At 53.8% G+C, this 13791-nt stretch overlaps 1 protein-coding gene across 4 annotated transcripts; it reads left to right on the top strand.

Moving 5' to 3' along the window:
• The first annotated feature begins 4015 nt into the window (after positions 1 to 4015).
• LOC103816923 (T-cell surface glycoprotein CD1b-3-like) lies at positions 4016 to 12681 on the top strand. 4 transcript variants are annotated; one of them, XM_050979445.1, is made up of 6 exons: positions 4016 to 4142; positions 4448 to 4705; positions 4860 to 5141; positions 5246 to 5530; positions 12282 to 12378; positions 12503 to 12681. In XM_050979445.1, the coding sequence occupies exons 1-6, from the start codon at positions 4064 to 4066 to the stop codon at positions 12531 to 12533; spliced, it is 1032 nt and encodes a 343-aa protein (XP_050835402.1). In that variant the 5' UTR covers positions 4016 to 4063; the 3' UTR covers positions 12534 to 12681. The 4 variants fall into 4 exon arrangements, with proteins under 4 accessions (XP_050835402.1, XP_018770447.1, XP_009089200.1 ...); XM_018914902.3 differs by lacking the exons at positions 4016 to 4142; positions 4448 to 4705; positions 4860 to 5141; positions 5246 to 5530 and adding exons at positions 9335 to 9479; positions 10691 to 10948; positions 11492 to 11776; positions 11881 to 12165; XM_009090952.4 differs by lacking the exons at positions 4016 to 4142; positions 4448 to 4705; positions 4860 to 5141; positions 5246 to 5530 and adding exons at positions 9335 to 9479; positions 10688 to 10948; positions 11492 to 11776; positions 11881 to 12165.
• The last annotated feature ends 1110 nt before the right edge of the window (positions 12682 to 13791 follow it).

Below are 13791 nucleotides of genomic sequence, written 5' to 3'. Positions count from 1 at the left end.
ACCCCCTGAGCAGGGCTATAGATGACTCTGCTTGGGCAAGGGCTTGGGCCCAGTGGTCTTCAGAGTTTCCTGCCACCCTTGGCCACAGTGTGATATGAGGAAGTGTTTCCTAAGAGAGTTTCTTTCCCTTGTTAAACCATCTGTGTCTTGACCCATGAGTGTTTTCTCACATTTGCCTTTATGACTCTCTCCCCTGTTCCCCTGAGGGAGTGGGAGTGGGCAGCAGGATGGGGAGTCACCTGCCAGCCAGGGCCACCCCTTCCCACCCTTGAAGAGCCTTCAATCTGCAGAGAAGCCAGGTGAGAGCACAGGCAAAGCAAGAGCCCACACGGTACACAGACCCTGTACCCTACGCTTGGCTAGTGGCATTGAGTGTGACTTGCAGCTGTAATGAGAGGAGGAGAGAAGTCTGAGGGAAAGCTGAGCCTGGGAAAGGGCAGGAAGGAAGATTGGCCCACTTCAAATAAGCATGTCTCCTGGGTAACCCAAGATGTTATTGTAGTCCATATCTATCTGTGGCCAAACTTGTTACTGTCTCTTTAAGATCCAGTGCCATGGATGGATGTTGACACGCAAGGCACAGGGGTTGCTGGGGTTCCTTTTCAAAGTCAGGGGTCTCAGGCAGACCTCTCTTGCCTTGTTATCTTTGCTGAATGTTGTGGTGTGTGTCCAGTTCCCAATTGAGTTATCTTCCCTGTTTTGTATTGTTTTGTGATGATTCCCCTGGTTACAACCCTATACCCAGTTCGATGGTTCAGTCCTGGTTCCCCCTTTCCCTCGAATGGTATCCTCCCTGTCTGGGCTCGCTGCCAAGCCCTTGTCTCCACCCCCGTTCCCCTGGCAACTGCCCCTTTCCCCTCCTCCAGAGCCCCGTTCATCTCCTGAAACCCCCCCATCCTTCCAGAAACTTCTCCCTTCCACAGGGGGTGATTGGGCAGGTGCCCTGAGCCCCTCCTTCGTTCGTGTACCACTTGTTGCCACCCCTGTCAGTCATGTTGAATTCCCCTCCTCAGTTTCTCCCAATTGGTTATTGTACACCCCTTTATATACTGCTTCTCCCCCTTTTGTCTTGTCTTTTCCCGCCTGGACGAAGTGGTGTCTTTTCCCGCCCCGACGCAGTGGCGTCTTTTCCCGCCTGGACGCGGTGGAGAAATGATAAAACCACTGGGCTACACCGGGCGTGTCAAGACCCTCTTTTCTCTCGGCTTCTCCGCCTTGCCGCTTCTTTTCGATACTGTTGCTGCTGTCCTGCCGAGGAAGGCGCAGCCCGGACGTCCCTGACGGATCTGGGTAGTGCCCCCTTAGCTGCTAGCTGCTGCTGTGCTCCGAGCTAGCCCCGGCCGCCTCCCCCCCCTGCTCGGACGGGAGGGAAGCACTTTCGACACAGCACCCGCGGCAGCTGAAGGCAGAATCTTTGGGGCTTTTCTTTTTCCCCCTCCCTTTTGTTCCTCTCTTGCATCTTGGCCTGCCTCAAGGAAAATTCCAGGAGTGCCTGTCAGCAGCAATGTGCCAGAAGGAACAGAGTGGCCGTGCTCCAGTCTAAATTGCCCATAGCTTGCCAGAAGTGCCTAGCTAAGGCAAAAAGGCACCAAGTCACCCCAGCCCAGCTGCTTTGCCTTGCCTTGCTTTGCCTTGCTGTTCTCTGCCCCAATGAAGGCAATGTCTCTCCATGAGTTCTAGCTGTTTGCTAAGTATCACCTGCCAGAATGTGCCAACCGCCTTTGCTGATGGAGAGACAAGCAGGGAGGAAGGCTGACTGCATTTTCCCTTTGTCTCCCTAAACATGGTTGCCTGTGGCAGATGCCATCTTGAAAGTGGGGAAGTACCCCTCTATTTTGGGTTTGTCTATGTTTCTGTGGAGTTTGTGGGATTTAGCAATTTTGTATCTAGTGATTATGACCACCAGAGAAATGAAATATGAGTAGATATAAGTGGTTTGTGTACACTGGACCTCATCTTGATGTATAGGGGGCTGCATGTTATTTGAGTTTTGTCACATGCACCTGCACGGGACAGAGGGCTGCGAATGGCCTCTCGGCTGCTCAGCAAGAAGTGACCAGCAGTCATCTCAGGGGAGACCATGGGGACAACTGATCACCTCACAGGACTGCAAAGACAAAAGCCCCCTTGTCTCTTCCCTCCCTGGCTGCCCCATGGCCGCACTTTGCCATCCTGACGGCCAAACAGTCTCCTCTGGGTCTAGGACTAGTGGGAGAGATAGGGATGTGGACCTTGTGGTGGCATAGCTGGACATTCCCTGTGTCATGCTGCTGGGGAAGTTGGTGTCATTTCTGGGCCTACCAGACTGCCACAGCATCCCTACTTCTCTCTGGGACAGCTGCATGGAAAGGAAGGGGTTCGGTGTCCTTTTGTCACCATATCTGACTCAGTGTCATGGGGTGCTGGAGCTCATCCTGCAGCATCCCCAAATGGGCCTTCCCCATGTCCCTATAGCTAGAGACACCAAAAATGGTGATGGAGCAGTGACACCTGCTTGGAAGGGTCACATAGCAACATGGATACCTCTGCTGTGTTTGGTTTGTTATCAGGGCACCCCACCTCAGATTTCCCCTCAGCTGTGGTTTCAGCTCTGCCCTCACCCTCAACGTGGGCACCCCTAGGAAAGGGGGAGAGAAACCACAGGTGAGGGAGGAGCAGTGGATATGGGATTGTGGGGAGAGGCTGGCTCTGGTCACCACATTGTCCCTCTAGCACTGAGCACTGCTGCCAATTTGGACAGAGCAGGGGCATGGCTCCCACCATTTCTGTTCCCATGCACAGGGGGCTCTTGGGGAGGGGGACTGGATTCCTCACAAAAGTTGGTGGGAAGGAAAGGGGAGTTGCTAGGCTGCAGCTGATCCTCCGACCCACCCCCATCAGGGCATTTAGGGAAGACTTCAGGCTCCCCTACACTGTGGGGTGCCAGGATACAAAGAGGCAGCTCCCAGGTCCCCTGGCATTGGATAGAGCTCCGTGGAAATGGGAAATCTGCATATCCACTGCAACTCCCTGGAATGAGCTTGATGTGGGGTCTCATCCCCATCCCAGCTTGAAGGTCCTGTCACTGCCCCAGGAGTCTGATGACTGCCACTGCCTCTGCTCCAGGAGTCTGATGACTTTCAGTGGGAAACAGTCCTTTCCAGGCCCTGCAGCCTATCTCTCCCCTTGGGGGCCACCACACTATAGCTGCTCCACTCCTTTCACTACTTGCACCCCGAAAAGAGCTCCTGGAGAACTGCTTCCTCATCCATCCCTGACTCCACAGCTGTAATCCAGGCTGGAAGGGCTCATCGTCTCCACTCTGGGAAGTCTCTTCCCCAGGATGAGCCCAGCAGTGCTGAGGCATCCAGGGATATTACCATCAACTTTTCTTCTTCACTTTCTTGCCCCTCAGAGCTTTCCAAGGCCATGACTGGCTTATATACCTGTGGCCCAACAGAGTGGCCTGGCTGTGGGATGGTTGGGAGGTGACAAAGAGGCATGGGACCAGTGCACAGCCTTTGGGCACAGAGAGCCCAGGCATGAGGCCCTGGGGTCGGAATAGCACTTGCCTGCCCCGTGGGAAAACCAGCCATGTTATTGTGAACCCACCTGACAGTTCAGAGCAGGTGGCAATGTCTGTTCGATGCAGGGCCAGATATGCCAGGCATAAGTAAGGGATATTCTTATCAGGGCAATGGATGCAGCACATGGCCAAGAGACACATTGACCTGAAAGGGGGGTAGAACAGAGGACTCAGTTCACGCACATCACCCTGATTGTCAAGGTGCTGCTGTAGCCATGAGGGACCGCTCCTGCATGCAATGGAACAACCTTGCTCACAATCAAATTCTCCCAGCACTCATAGCCATACTCAGGATGCCCCAGCTCACACCAAGTGGGAACCTCAGAGCCCTCCCCTAAACCTCAGTGCCGGCCTCATTGGCTGCCAGGGCCATTAGCACCAGCAGAGTTGCCCAGGCAGAACCAGCCTGAGGAGACATCTGAGGCTACATCTCTCAACAGTCTATTCTTCCTGCTGCTGCACCGACTGCTGCACACTCTGGGCCTCACTGCTGGAATCATGCAGTCCCCTTGCTGCTGCCTTCTCTCCCTCCTCCTCTACCTCTTCCTCTTTTCTGGGACATGGGCAAACCTGGAGGGTAAGTGGGACCCCTGGCTCATACACATCTACCTCCATGGGACTCCATAGGGGAGAGAATTCTTGCTTCCCACCCACCTTGGGCACTTGCTTCCTAACTCCTCCTTGTCCCCTGGCTCCACACCTCCTCCCCAGCAGGGACGCAGCCACCCCAGGTGGATGCAGGAGATGGGAACTGAGGCTGCAAATGCTATGTCTTATGGGGAGCCCATGGATCCCTGCAACCTCAAGGACCCACCCCTCATTTCCTCCACTTTCCTCAGTCCTCTTCTCCCAGTCCCTTCTCCTCCCTGTCAACCCATGCAGGGACCTTCACTGTCCGGCTGCTCCAGACTACCATCTTCCAAAACACCTCATTTGCGGACATAGAGGGCCTGGGCCTGCTGGAAGACATCGAACTTGGTTCTCTTGATAAACACACATGGTCCATCCGCTTCTGCCAGCCCTGGGTGCGCCCAGCCCTGCCCCGTTCTGACTGGGACACCATTGAAAACCTGCTTAAGATCTATTTGCAGCAGTTCAACCATCTAATCAATGAAGGGGCCATGCAAAAGGACATCCCCTGTGAGTGCTCAGTCTTCACTTCTTTTCTTGAAAAGCAGCTGGGAGGTGGGGAAGGATCTGATAGTGCTGGTGCTGTATAGGAGACACCGACCATGTCTGCAGGAAGGCAATCCCAGCTCATCCTGCAACCTCTCTCTCCTCTTTGCCCCGCCAGACCCCTTTGTTGTTCAGTGCACAGCAGGCTGCGTGCTGTACCCTAACAGAACCTCCCTGGCCTTTGGCTACGTGGGTTACAATGGTCAGGATTTCCTCAGCTTCGACACAAAGAATTTCACCTGGACCCTCTCCCAGGACACCGAGTTGTCACGGTATGTCCAGTCCTTTCTCCAGAACTACACCGCCTTGAGTGAGCTGGTGGAAACTCTCTTCAATGATACTTGTGTTGATGACATGGAGGTTTTCCTGCACTATGGGAGGGCAGCTCTGGAGAGAAAAGGTGAGACCACCCTGACCCTTCAACAACCAGCCCAAAGGCCCCCACACTGGGGCCCAGCTGTGCCCCACCAAGACTTGCCCCACCCCTTTGCTCTCCCTCCCCAGAGCTGCCTGTGGCCACAGTCTTTGCCCGCACCGCCAGCCTAGACCAGCTGCTGCTTGTTTGCCATGTCACTGGCTTCTATCCCCGTCCCATCAGTGTGGCCTGGCTGCAGGATGGCCAGGAGGTGCCTCCGGGCCCAGCACTCAACACCAGCACCATCCTGCCCAACGCTGACCTCACCTACCAGCTCCGCAGCGTCCTGGCTGTGGCCCCCCGTGATGGGCACAGCTATGTCTGCCGTGTGCGCCACCGCAGCCTGGGCACCCGCAGCCTCCTCATCCCATGGGGTAGGTGCCACCCATGGGGGATGAGATGTAGATCCTAAGACACCCCGCCCCACAAGATGGAGCAAACCCCAGAAATTCATGGCAGCTTCTCCTTATGTTTCCCAGGGAACTCAGAAGTGGTGCTGATCACAGGGCTCATGGCCGGGCTGCTTGCAGCCATGGCTGTAGCTGCCATGTCGGTGCTTTGGGTGTGGAGACAAAGGTCAGTCCCTGTCTGCGCCATGGAGTGGCAGTGAGAGAGGAGGAAAAGAAATGCCCAGGGGATTTCTGCACTGAGCAGCAAAGCTCTTGCTTGGGCCCTGGCAGATGCTGTCTGCACTCCTACAAGGTCTCTGCCATGGAGCATCCAGCCATCTCCTTCTCATTTCAGAAAGCACCAGCAGATGGAGGAATCAGAGTCCAGGAACTCCATCCTGAGCAAAGAAGCTTAGCTCAGAAGAGAGCCAACAGTCTCCATTTCTCCCACTGCCTACACAGTAACAAGAACTACCTTTTTCTGCTTCACCTGAGTTCTGGGCATTGCCAATTGCAAGACTAACTTGATTCAGAGATGCACAAGAGAAACCTGGTGAGAGAAATCTGAGCTTTTGACTCACCTGAATTTTCTAAACAGACACAAGTGCACATCTGCGACCTACTTACTTTTTACACATGATCATCTCTTTGCTTGTGGCACTGGCCACTCCACCCACTGATGCTGTAGGTCATCTCAATACCCAATAGTAAATTCTCCTGGTTCTGCTTCAGTAATGCTTTTGTTAGAAGGTGAAAAGTTGTCCCCTTCTACTGTCACTTTCTGGTATTTTTTTTTCCTAAAAATTGCCTTTATTAGCCATAATCCAGAAATATTTGTGCTGAGACTGAACTGTTCCACACAGACTAACAGAAGCTGGCCAGAAATGGCTTTACAAAGTGCTGAGTAATACTGAAACTCTGGTGTAATGTGTGGGAGCTGCATATGTGTATGAAATTAAAATAAACCATTCATATTTTCACTAAGTTAATGTGCCTTTCCTTAGCAGTTGAATGGGATTGGAGAGGTTTTGATCAGCCATGTATGCAAGCTGAAACACCGCTAAATTATTGGCACTAACTGCAGGAAGCACCAAGGCATGGGGGGAAAACAGTACATGTGTGCCTATGCATATATGAACATGTTCTTAGATATTTCATGGAAATAAACAACTGTGCACATGGGGGTAAAGTGTCCCCAAGGCTCCCAGCAAAGGAGAAATAAGAAGCCCATGTCCCATGAAACATAGTAGAGTTCACACACACAGAGGAAGGCATGTAGTTCATGCTCCCAATCAACTTGAACATGTAGCTTAAAAAGGTTTAGTTTCACTGGACAACTTCCTGCAGTTTCCCAGGATAAGTCTGGCAGCCATGGCAAGCCAGAAAACCTGCCTGCCTCGTGGCTGTATCCATCACAAATCCAGTGGTGTTTCTTCTCCCCTGGCCAGAACCTGGAAACCACAATGCTGGGGTAAGTACTGCATTTCCTTAGCAGCCAGAGTCATCTGCTGGCATCACACAGCTCAAGGAACTCACTGCAAGGGGAGTGACACCAAGCCTCTCTCAGCTCCTGCTGACTTGGGACAGGCAGATGAAACGCTTAGGTGTGGGCATGCCCCCCTGCAGTCTTGGCACCCACAGGGCAAATGGGGCAATTCTTCTCCCAAGCAGAGTGGAACATCCTGCAGCACTCATGGTACTGGGCAGACCTGGAGATCAGGTGCATCCAGTGAGGAAACCTGTTGAGGAAAGCTGTTCATGTGAATGACCTCCCAAGAGACCCTACAGTTCCACACCCACAAACACCTGTTACCAGGGGGTGTCTGCAACTGTTTGCTCACATCCCCTAAGAGACTTTACAATAACACACCCTACCCAGGCATTTTTAGAGGGTTCTTAAAGCACCTCATCACAGCCCAGTGCAGTGGATGCTGCTGCTCACCCACCCGCCCAGGATGGCATCCAGAGGCACTGCATCCCTGTCCCCTTCACTCCAAATCCCCTAGGCACAGCTTGGGGGGGTTACAGACTTCACCTCAAGGGAGATTGCAACGGCCACTGTCACCTGTGGGGTCTTTGAGGACCAGTGGCCACATGAGAACTTCAAAGTCCAATAGTGCTCTAGGGCAGGAAGTGAGGACCAGTAATCACTTCAGAGGACTGTAAGGACCAATGTCACCTGAGGAAACTGTGGAGACCAGTGGTAACCTGGGGGGGACTCTGAGGACCATGGTCACTTGAGAGGACTCTGAGGACCAATGGTCAGTGTGGACCAACAGTCCCCTGTCTGCTTCTGTCATTTTCAGACCAGAGAAGTGAAAATATGAAGGAGGAAGGAGTTGTGAGCAAAAAAGGAAGTGAAAAAAACTACAAACATGAGAAGTACATTCAATAGAGGAGTGAAAGGGCTAAAGAAGAACTTTAAAGCAGACCCACTGAGAGAGTGGGAGACATGGAAGGAATTTCCGTGGGGGCTGAACACATTGTGACCACCCACACAAGCCAGGTGCCTGCTCCTGTCCTGTGAGCAACTCAGACAACAGGACAGAGGGCTGCGAATGGCCTCTCGGCTGCTCAGCAAGAAGTGACCAGCAGTCATCTCAGGGGAGACCATGGGGACAACTGATCACCTCACAGGACTGCAAAGACAAAAGCCCCCTTGTCTCTTCCCTCCCTGGCTGCCCCATGGCCGCACTTTGCCATCCTGACGGCCAAACAGTCTCCTCTGGGTCTAGGACTAGTGGGAGAGATAGGGATGTGGACCTTGTGGTGGCATAGCTGGACATTCCCTGTGTCATGCTGCTGGGGAAGTTGGTGTCATTTCTGGGCCTACCAGACTGCCACAGCATCCCTACTTCTCTCTGGGACAGCTGCATGGAAACAAAAGTATTCAGTGTTTCGACACTACCAAGCTGCACCCCTCAAACTTGCCCTTGCTTGTGGTTTTGGTTCTGCCTTTGCCCCCAGTGCAGGCACTACCAAAACAGGGGAAGAGATACTGCATATTGAGGGGTGGAGTTGAGAGGAGCAGTCGATTGGGAACCTTGTGGGGAGAGGCTGGCTCTGGTCACCACATTGTCCCTCTAACACTGGGCACTGCTGCCAATGGGGACAGAGCAGGGGCATGGCTCCCACCATTTCTGTTCCCATGCACAGGGGGCTCTTGGGGAGGGGGACTGGATTCCTCACAAAAGTTGGTGGGAAGGAAAGGGGAGTTGCTAGGCCCATCCCCATGAGTTTTGAGCAGAGTAGGGGCTCCCCAGATGTGTCCTATAGTTTTGGTCTACGTGGAACAGCTTGTTGCCTCCTCCTTGGGAGCCCCATCCCCAGAATTAGGCAAGTGATGCAGGAGCAGCCTGAGCTGGAGGTGCCAGGAGAGGGAGGGGGTATCCCTTCTTCCTGTGTAGGGGTTGAGAAGACAGCAACTGTCTTTCTCCAGTCAGGTCTGAAATCCAAAAGCCACCATCACCTGCATTGGTGCTGATGCATCCCACAAGAATAGGGACAGGACAGTAGGTGGGGAGGGGGAGTCAGAAAAACCAGCTTAGATGCTTGAATATCTATTTTCCTAGTGCTGTTTCATGGGTCTATCATTCCCTGCTTTCTCCTTCTGGCTGAGCATTCCCCAGCCCCAGCCTGTCAGGGCACTTTGTGTTCAAGACCTTATTTCAGCTTTTGTCCCTCCCACACGTCCCCAGCCTTCAGCTTGCAAGCTCTGGGCCCCTCCCTTGACACATTGATTCTCCAATTGGTGGAGAGCCACCGCAGTGACTGCTGGGCTGGGTTGAAGCTTAGGTTCCCACTGGTTCTTCCTCCTCCCACAGTCACTGGTGCTGCTTCTCCAGCCTTGCTGCATGCACCATGCAGCCCCCTCACCTCCTCCTCTTCCTCTTTCTCTCGATCGTCCTCCCTGGGATGTGGGCAGACCCAGAGGGTAAGTGGGAGCCCTGGCTCACCTCAACTGCTCTTACCACCCCCTCCCTGTCAGAGGACCCCACAAGTTCTGCTCAGGGGAGGCATGGCCAGGCTACTGGGGGAGGTGGATGATTCCCAGCATCAGAGGGCCACCTCCCATCATGCACCACCCAAACATGCCTTGTCCCTGCCCACCCTCTCTGTTCCTGCCTCTAGCTCAGGACTTCTGCCTCACCAGCTCCAACACAAGGCCTTGGGCACACAAGCAGAAAAGACAACAGTGGACGCCAGCCAGGCCTTGGGTATGGAGTTACCCTGCAAGATGTCCTCCCCCTGCAGGGAGCCCCTGGGTGCCAGGCAGATCTCAGCTCCACATGGTGCTGAGGGCCTCTTCTAGTAGCCTCTCGTTCATTAGGTAGCTGCACCTGCCAGAGGGCTTTTTGGGCACTGCTGTCACACAGAGAGTTTGACCACAACCCTGTGAGACCTTGTGCTTCCGGGCAGGCAGCATCAGACACAAAAAGTCAGGACTGATCTCTGGGCTTGGCTGGTGTCCTGGCCCTATCAGGGAGCCCCAAGCCTGGACAAAATGCCCTTTTCTATCAACCATCCTCCATATCCTCTGTACCGTGTCCAGATCTTTGGCAGATACAGGTCCTGGCACAGGTGTTTCTCCTGGGGGGGAACATCACCCCAAACAAGCAGCAAGGTGCCCCTGTATCTGCTCTGCACAGTAAGACAGCAGCTGTGGCCAGGAGGGAGGCATGGAAGGAAGGGGAGAAAATGCCTAAAATCCTCTGCAGGAGACAACCACTTCACTGAAAGCAAAATAGAGAAGGAAAAAGAGCAGTGAAGTTAGAGGAAGTTCAGACAGGAAAGCGACCCTGAGCAGGATGAAGAGCATAGAATCATAGAAGCGCAGAATGTTTTGGGGTGAAAAGGACTTTTAAAGGCCATTTAGTCCAACCCCTCTGCCATGCACAGGGACACCTTCCCTGCTCAGAGCCCCAAACAACCTGGCCTTGAATGTTTCCAGGGATGGGACATCCACCATATGTCTGGGTAACATGTACCAGTGTCTCACTACCCGGCACTTAAAAAATTTCTTTCTTATTATATAGTCTGAATCCCCTGTTTCCCCTCCAGCACCTCCACTTGGTGTTTCCCCTTTAGCACCTCCACTCATCTCCTTCCTGCCCCCTTTGCTGTCTCCATCCTCTCTCCTAGCAGAGCCACAGGTTATCCAGTACCTCCTGACTAGCCTCTTTGCCAACATCAGCTCTGCTGAGGTGTCATGTGTGGCACTCGTAGGGGACATAGCCATCTTAACACTGGATCCGGCCAACTGGAGCATCCACTTCCACTGGCCCTGGGTCAGCCAGGCTGCAGCTGAAGGAGATGGGGAAAAAATGATGTCCCAGTACAAAATTGCTCTGCGTAATATGATCCGATTTGTGCACGACACAGTTCAGCAGACAAAACAGCACTGTGAGTACAGAAACGAGCCCTGCTAGACCCCTAGTCCTTCTCCCCAGGTTTTGGCTGTGGCCTCCTCCCCCCGGGGATGGCATTTGCGGGGGGTCTCATAGGGTGCAACAGCTGCTGAAACACTGCAGCTGCTGGGGAATATGATTAGCAGGAGTGGGTAGGGCAGCAGACCAAAAATACCCCTTGGGGCTTCTGCTATCTGGCACAAGGAACCCCTCTGTATGTCAGGGAGCTGCCACCAAATTTACTGGAGCTGAAGGATTGACACAGCAAAGATCATGAAAGAGAAAACTGGGAGCAAATATTCTGGGGGACGGAATTCTTTTTAAGTAAGCACTCCACACTGGTATCCACTCCATTCTTCCAAGGGGTCTGAGGCCTTGCAGGGTGTCTGGGGTCTCCTGAAGCATGGCCTTAACCCCTGCTGCCCATGGCACTCTGCTTTCCACTGCATCCCTGTATGCGCTTTCAGACACATCCCACCTCATGCCAACCATGTTCCACCCACTCATGTGACCTCTTCATTGGCTTTGCTGTTGACAGACCCCTTGGTGGTTCAGTTCCGTGCAGGCTGTGTGCTGTACCCCAATACAACGAGCCAGGGCTTCCTGAATGTTGGCTGGGATGGCAGAGACCTCATATCTTTTGAGGTAGATAAACAGAGCTGGGAGGCCCAGCAGCCATCCCAGGTGGCAGAGCTGGTCAGCAAGAGCCTCAACAGGCAGAAGTCTCTCAGAATACTCCTGGAACACCTTCTCTCTATTTGGGTATGCCAGAGTAACTTCCTCACCCTGAAGAGGTATGGGAAGGAAATTCTCGAGAGACAAGGTAAGACCACCCTGACCCTTCAACAACCAGCCCAAAGGCCCCCACACTGGGGCCCAGCTGTGCCCCACCAAGACTTGCCCCACCCCTTTGCTCTCCCTCCCCAGAGCTGCCTGTGGCCACAGTCTTTGCCCGCACCGCCAGCCTAGACCAGCTGCTGCTTGTTTGCCATGTCACTGGCTTCTATCCCCGTCCCATCAGTGTGGCCTGGCTGCAGGATGGCCAGGAGGTGCCTCCGGGCCCAGCACTCAACACCAGCACCATCCTGCCCAACGCTGACCTCACCTACCAGCTCCGCAGCGTCCTGGCTGTGGCCCCCCGTGATGGGCACAGCTATGTCTGCCGTGTGCGCCACCGCAGCCTGGGCACCCGCAGCCTCCTCATCCCATGGGGTAGGTGCCACCCATGGGAGATGGGGTGCAGGCTGCAGATAGCAGCCCCTGGTCCTGTGAGGGGCAGCTCCTGACTGGTGCTGCCACCCTTACACAGTCTTCTCTCCCTGTCCCAGAAAACCGCAGCACAGCTCCAACCATCAGCATCACCATTGCAGTGCTGCTTCTTGTGTCCACAGCCTTTGCTGGGGCATTTTGGTGGTGGAAGCGCAGGTGAGCTCTCCCTCCTATCACCTCTTGTAAGATTTATGGCCATATAGGTCGGTTCAGGCGTTGCAGCAGCTCTGTAGGGGTGAAGTTCCTGACTGTCACCACAGCTCACATACAGTTTTTGCAGGAAAGGTAATGAGGCTACATGGGAGACCTAGGAATTCATCATTTGAGGCCTTGTTGCCCACACAGCAACAGCTGCTTGCTCTTCGTTCTTATTTCATGTTCCACCCCTGACCCATCAGCACCAACATGATTTTGTTCTGGAAAACAACTGCATTAAACAGCTACACACTTCTTCTGATACATATGGTTCCTGTGTCTCTCACCCTTCTTCCCCCTCAGGAGCTTTTCTCAGGAAACCCCTTGGCGCACTACAGATATTCCATATTGCAGCCAGAGACTCTTCCTTTTCAGGGACTCTGGTTGGTCTCCACCTGACATATCAGGAGAGGCCAATCCTCTGACAGCCCCTCCCACATCTCTCCATGGCCAGTGTCTATTCCTGACAGGGCAGTCACAACCCAAGGCCAGACCATTGTGGGGTTGCTGAGTGAGATGTGGGATGGAGCACAAATCATGGCTACAAATCAGGGAGAGATGGAGAGATGTGAGCTCTTTCACTGAGGAGACAAGGGAAGGGAGGAACCAAATAATACCGCTGACATCCCCAACACATTTTGAGCACATTGAGCTGCTCCATCTCCAGGGCTGATCTTACCGTCAGTCCAGAATGGTTTTAGATCAGGATCTCTTCAACTTCTGATTCCTGCCCCCATGCTTGCCTCCTGTCTCTGTAAAAGCTGGCAGGATGGGGGATTTTCATTCTTCCACTATGCCTGACAGCTATGAAAGAGCCATGCTGAGGCTCTGGGAGACTCTGAGCAACACACCCCACAGCAGGATGTGATTGTCATCAGTTCATTTTGTATTGTCCATTGCTCCTTCCTCCTCACCCTGCTCCAGTGTGGAGTCCCACTCACAGGAGACAGTGTTCCACAAATGTCTCCATCATGGGTCCTTTCTATGGGGTCACTCCTTCAGGAACGAGCTCCTCCAGTGTGGATTCCCCTCAGGGTCACAAGTTCTGCCAGGAACCTGCTCCAGCACAGAGGCTCCATAGGGTCACAGTCTCTCTCAGGCACACCCACCTTCTATGGCATTGGACTCCTCCAAACGCTGCAGGTAGATCTCTGCAGGTGTGGACCTTTATGGGCTGCTGCAGAACAGCTGCTTCCCCAAGGTCTTCACCGCAGGCTGCTTGGGCACTATCTGTGCTCAGTTGCCTGGAGCCAGCAGGGTCTCTGTCGGACAGCTCCCGAGCGAGCTGCCAATGGTGACCCGTACTGCACCTGACGTCACCTGGTGCCCGGTAGATCCCCGGCGCCTCTGCCCCGCCCGCCTCACGCTTCCATT

The sequence above is a fragment of the Serinus canaria genome, chromosome 12 (assembly GCF_022539315.1).
Source record: "Serinus canaria isolate serCan28SL12 chromosome 12, serCan2020, whole genome shotgun sequence".
In the NCBI taxonomy this organism is placed as follows: Eukaryota; Metazoa; Chordata; class Aves; order Passeriformes; family Fringillidae; genus Serinus; species Serinus canaria.
This window is presented reverse-complemented; position numbering and strand designations above follow the sequence as displayed.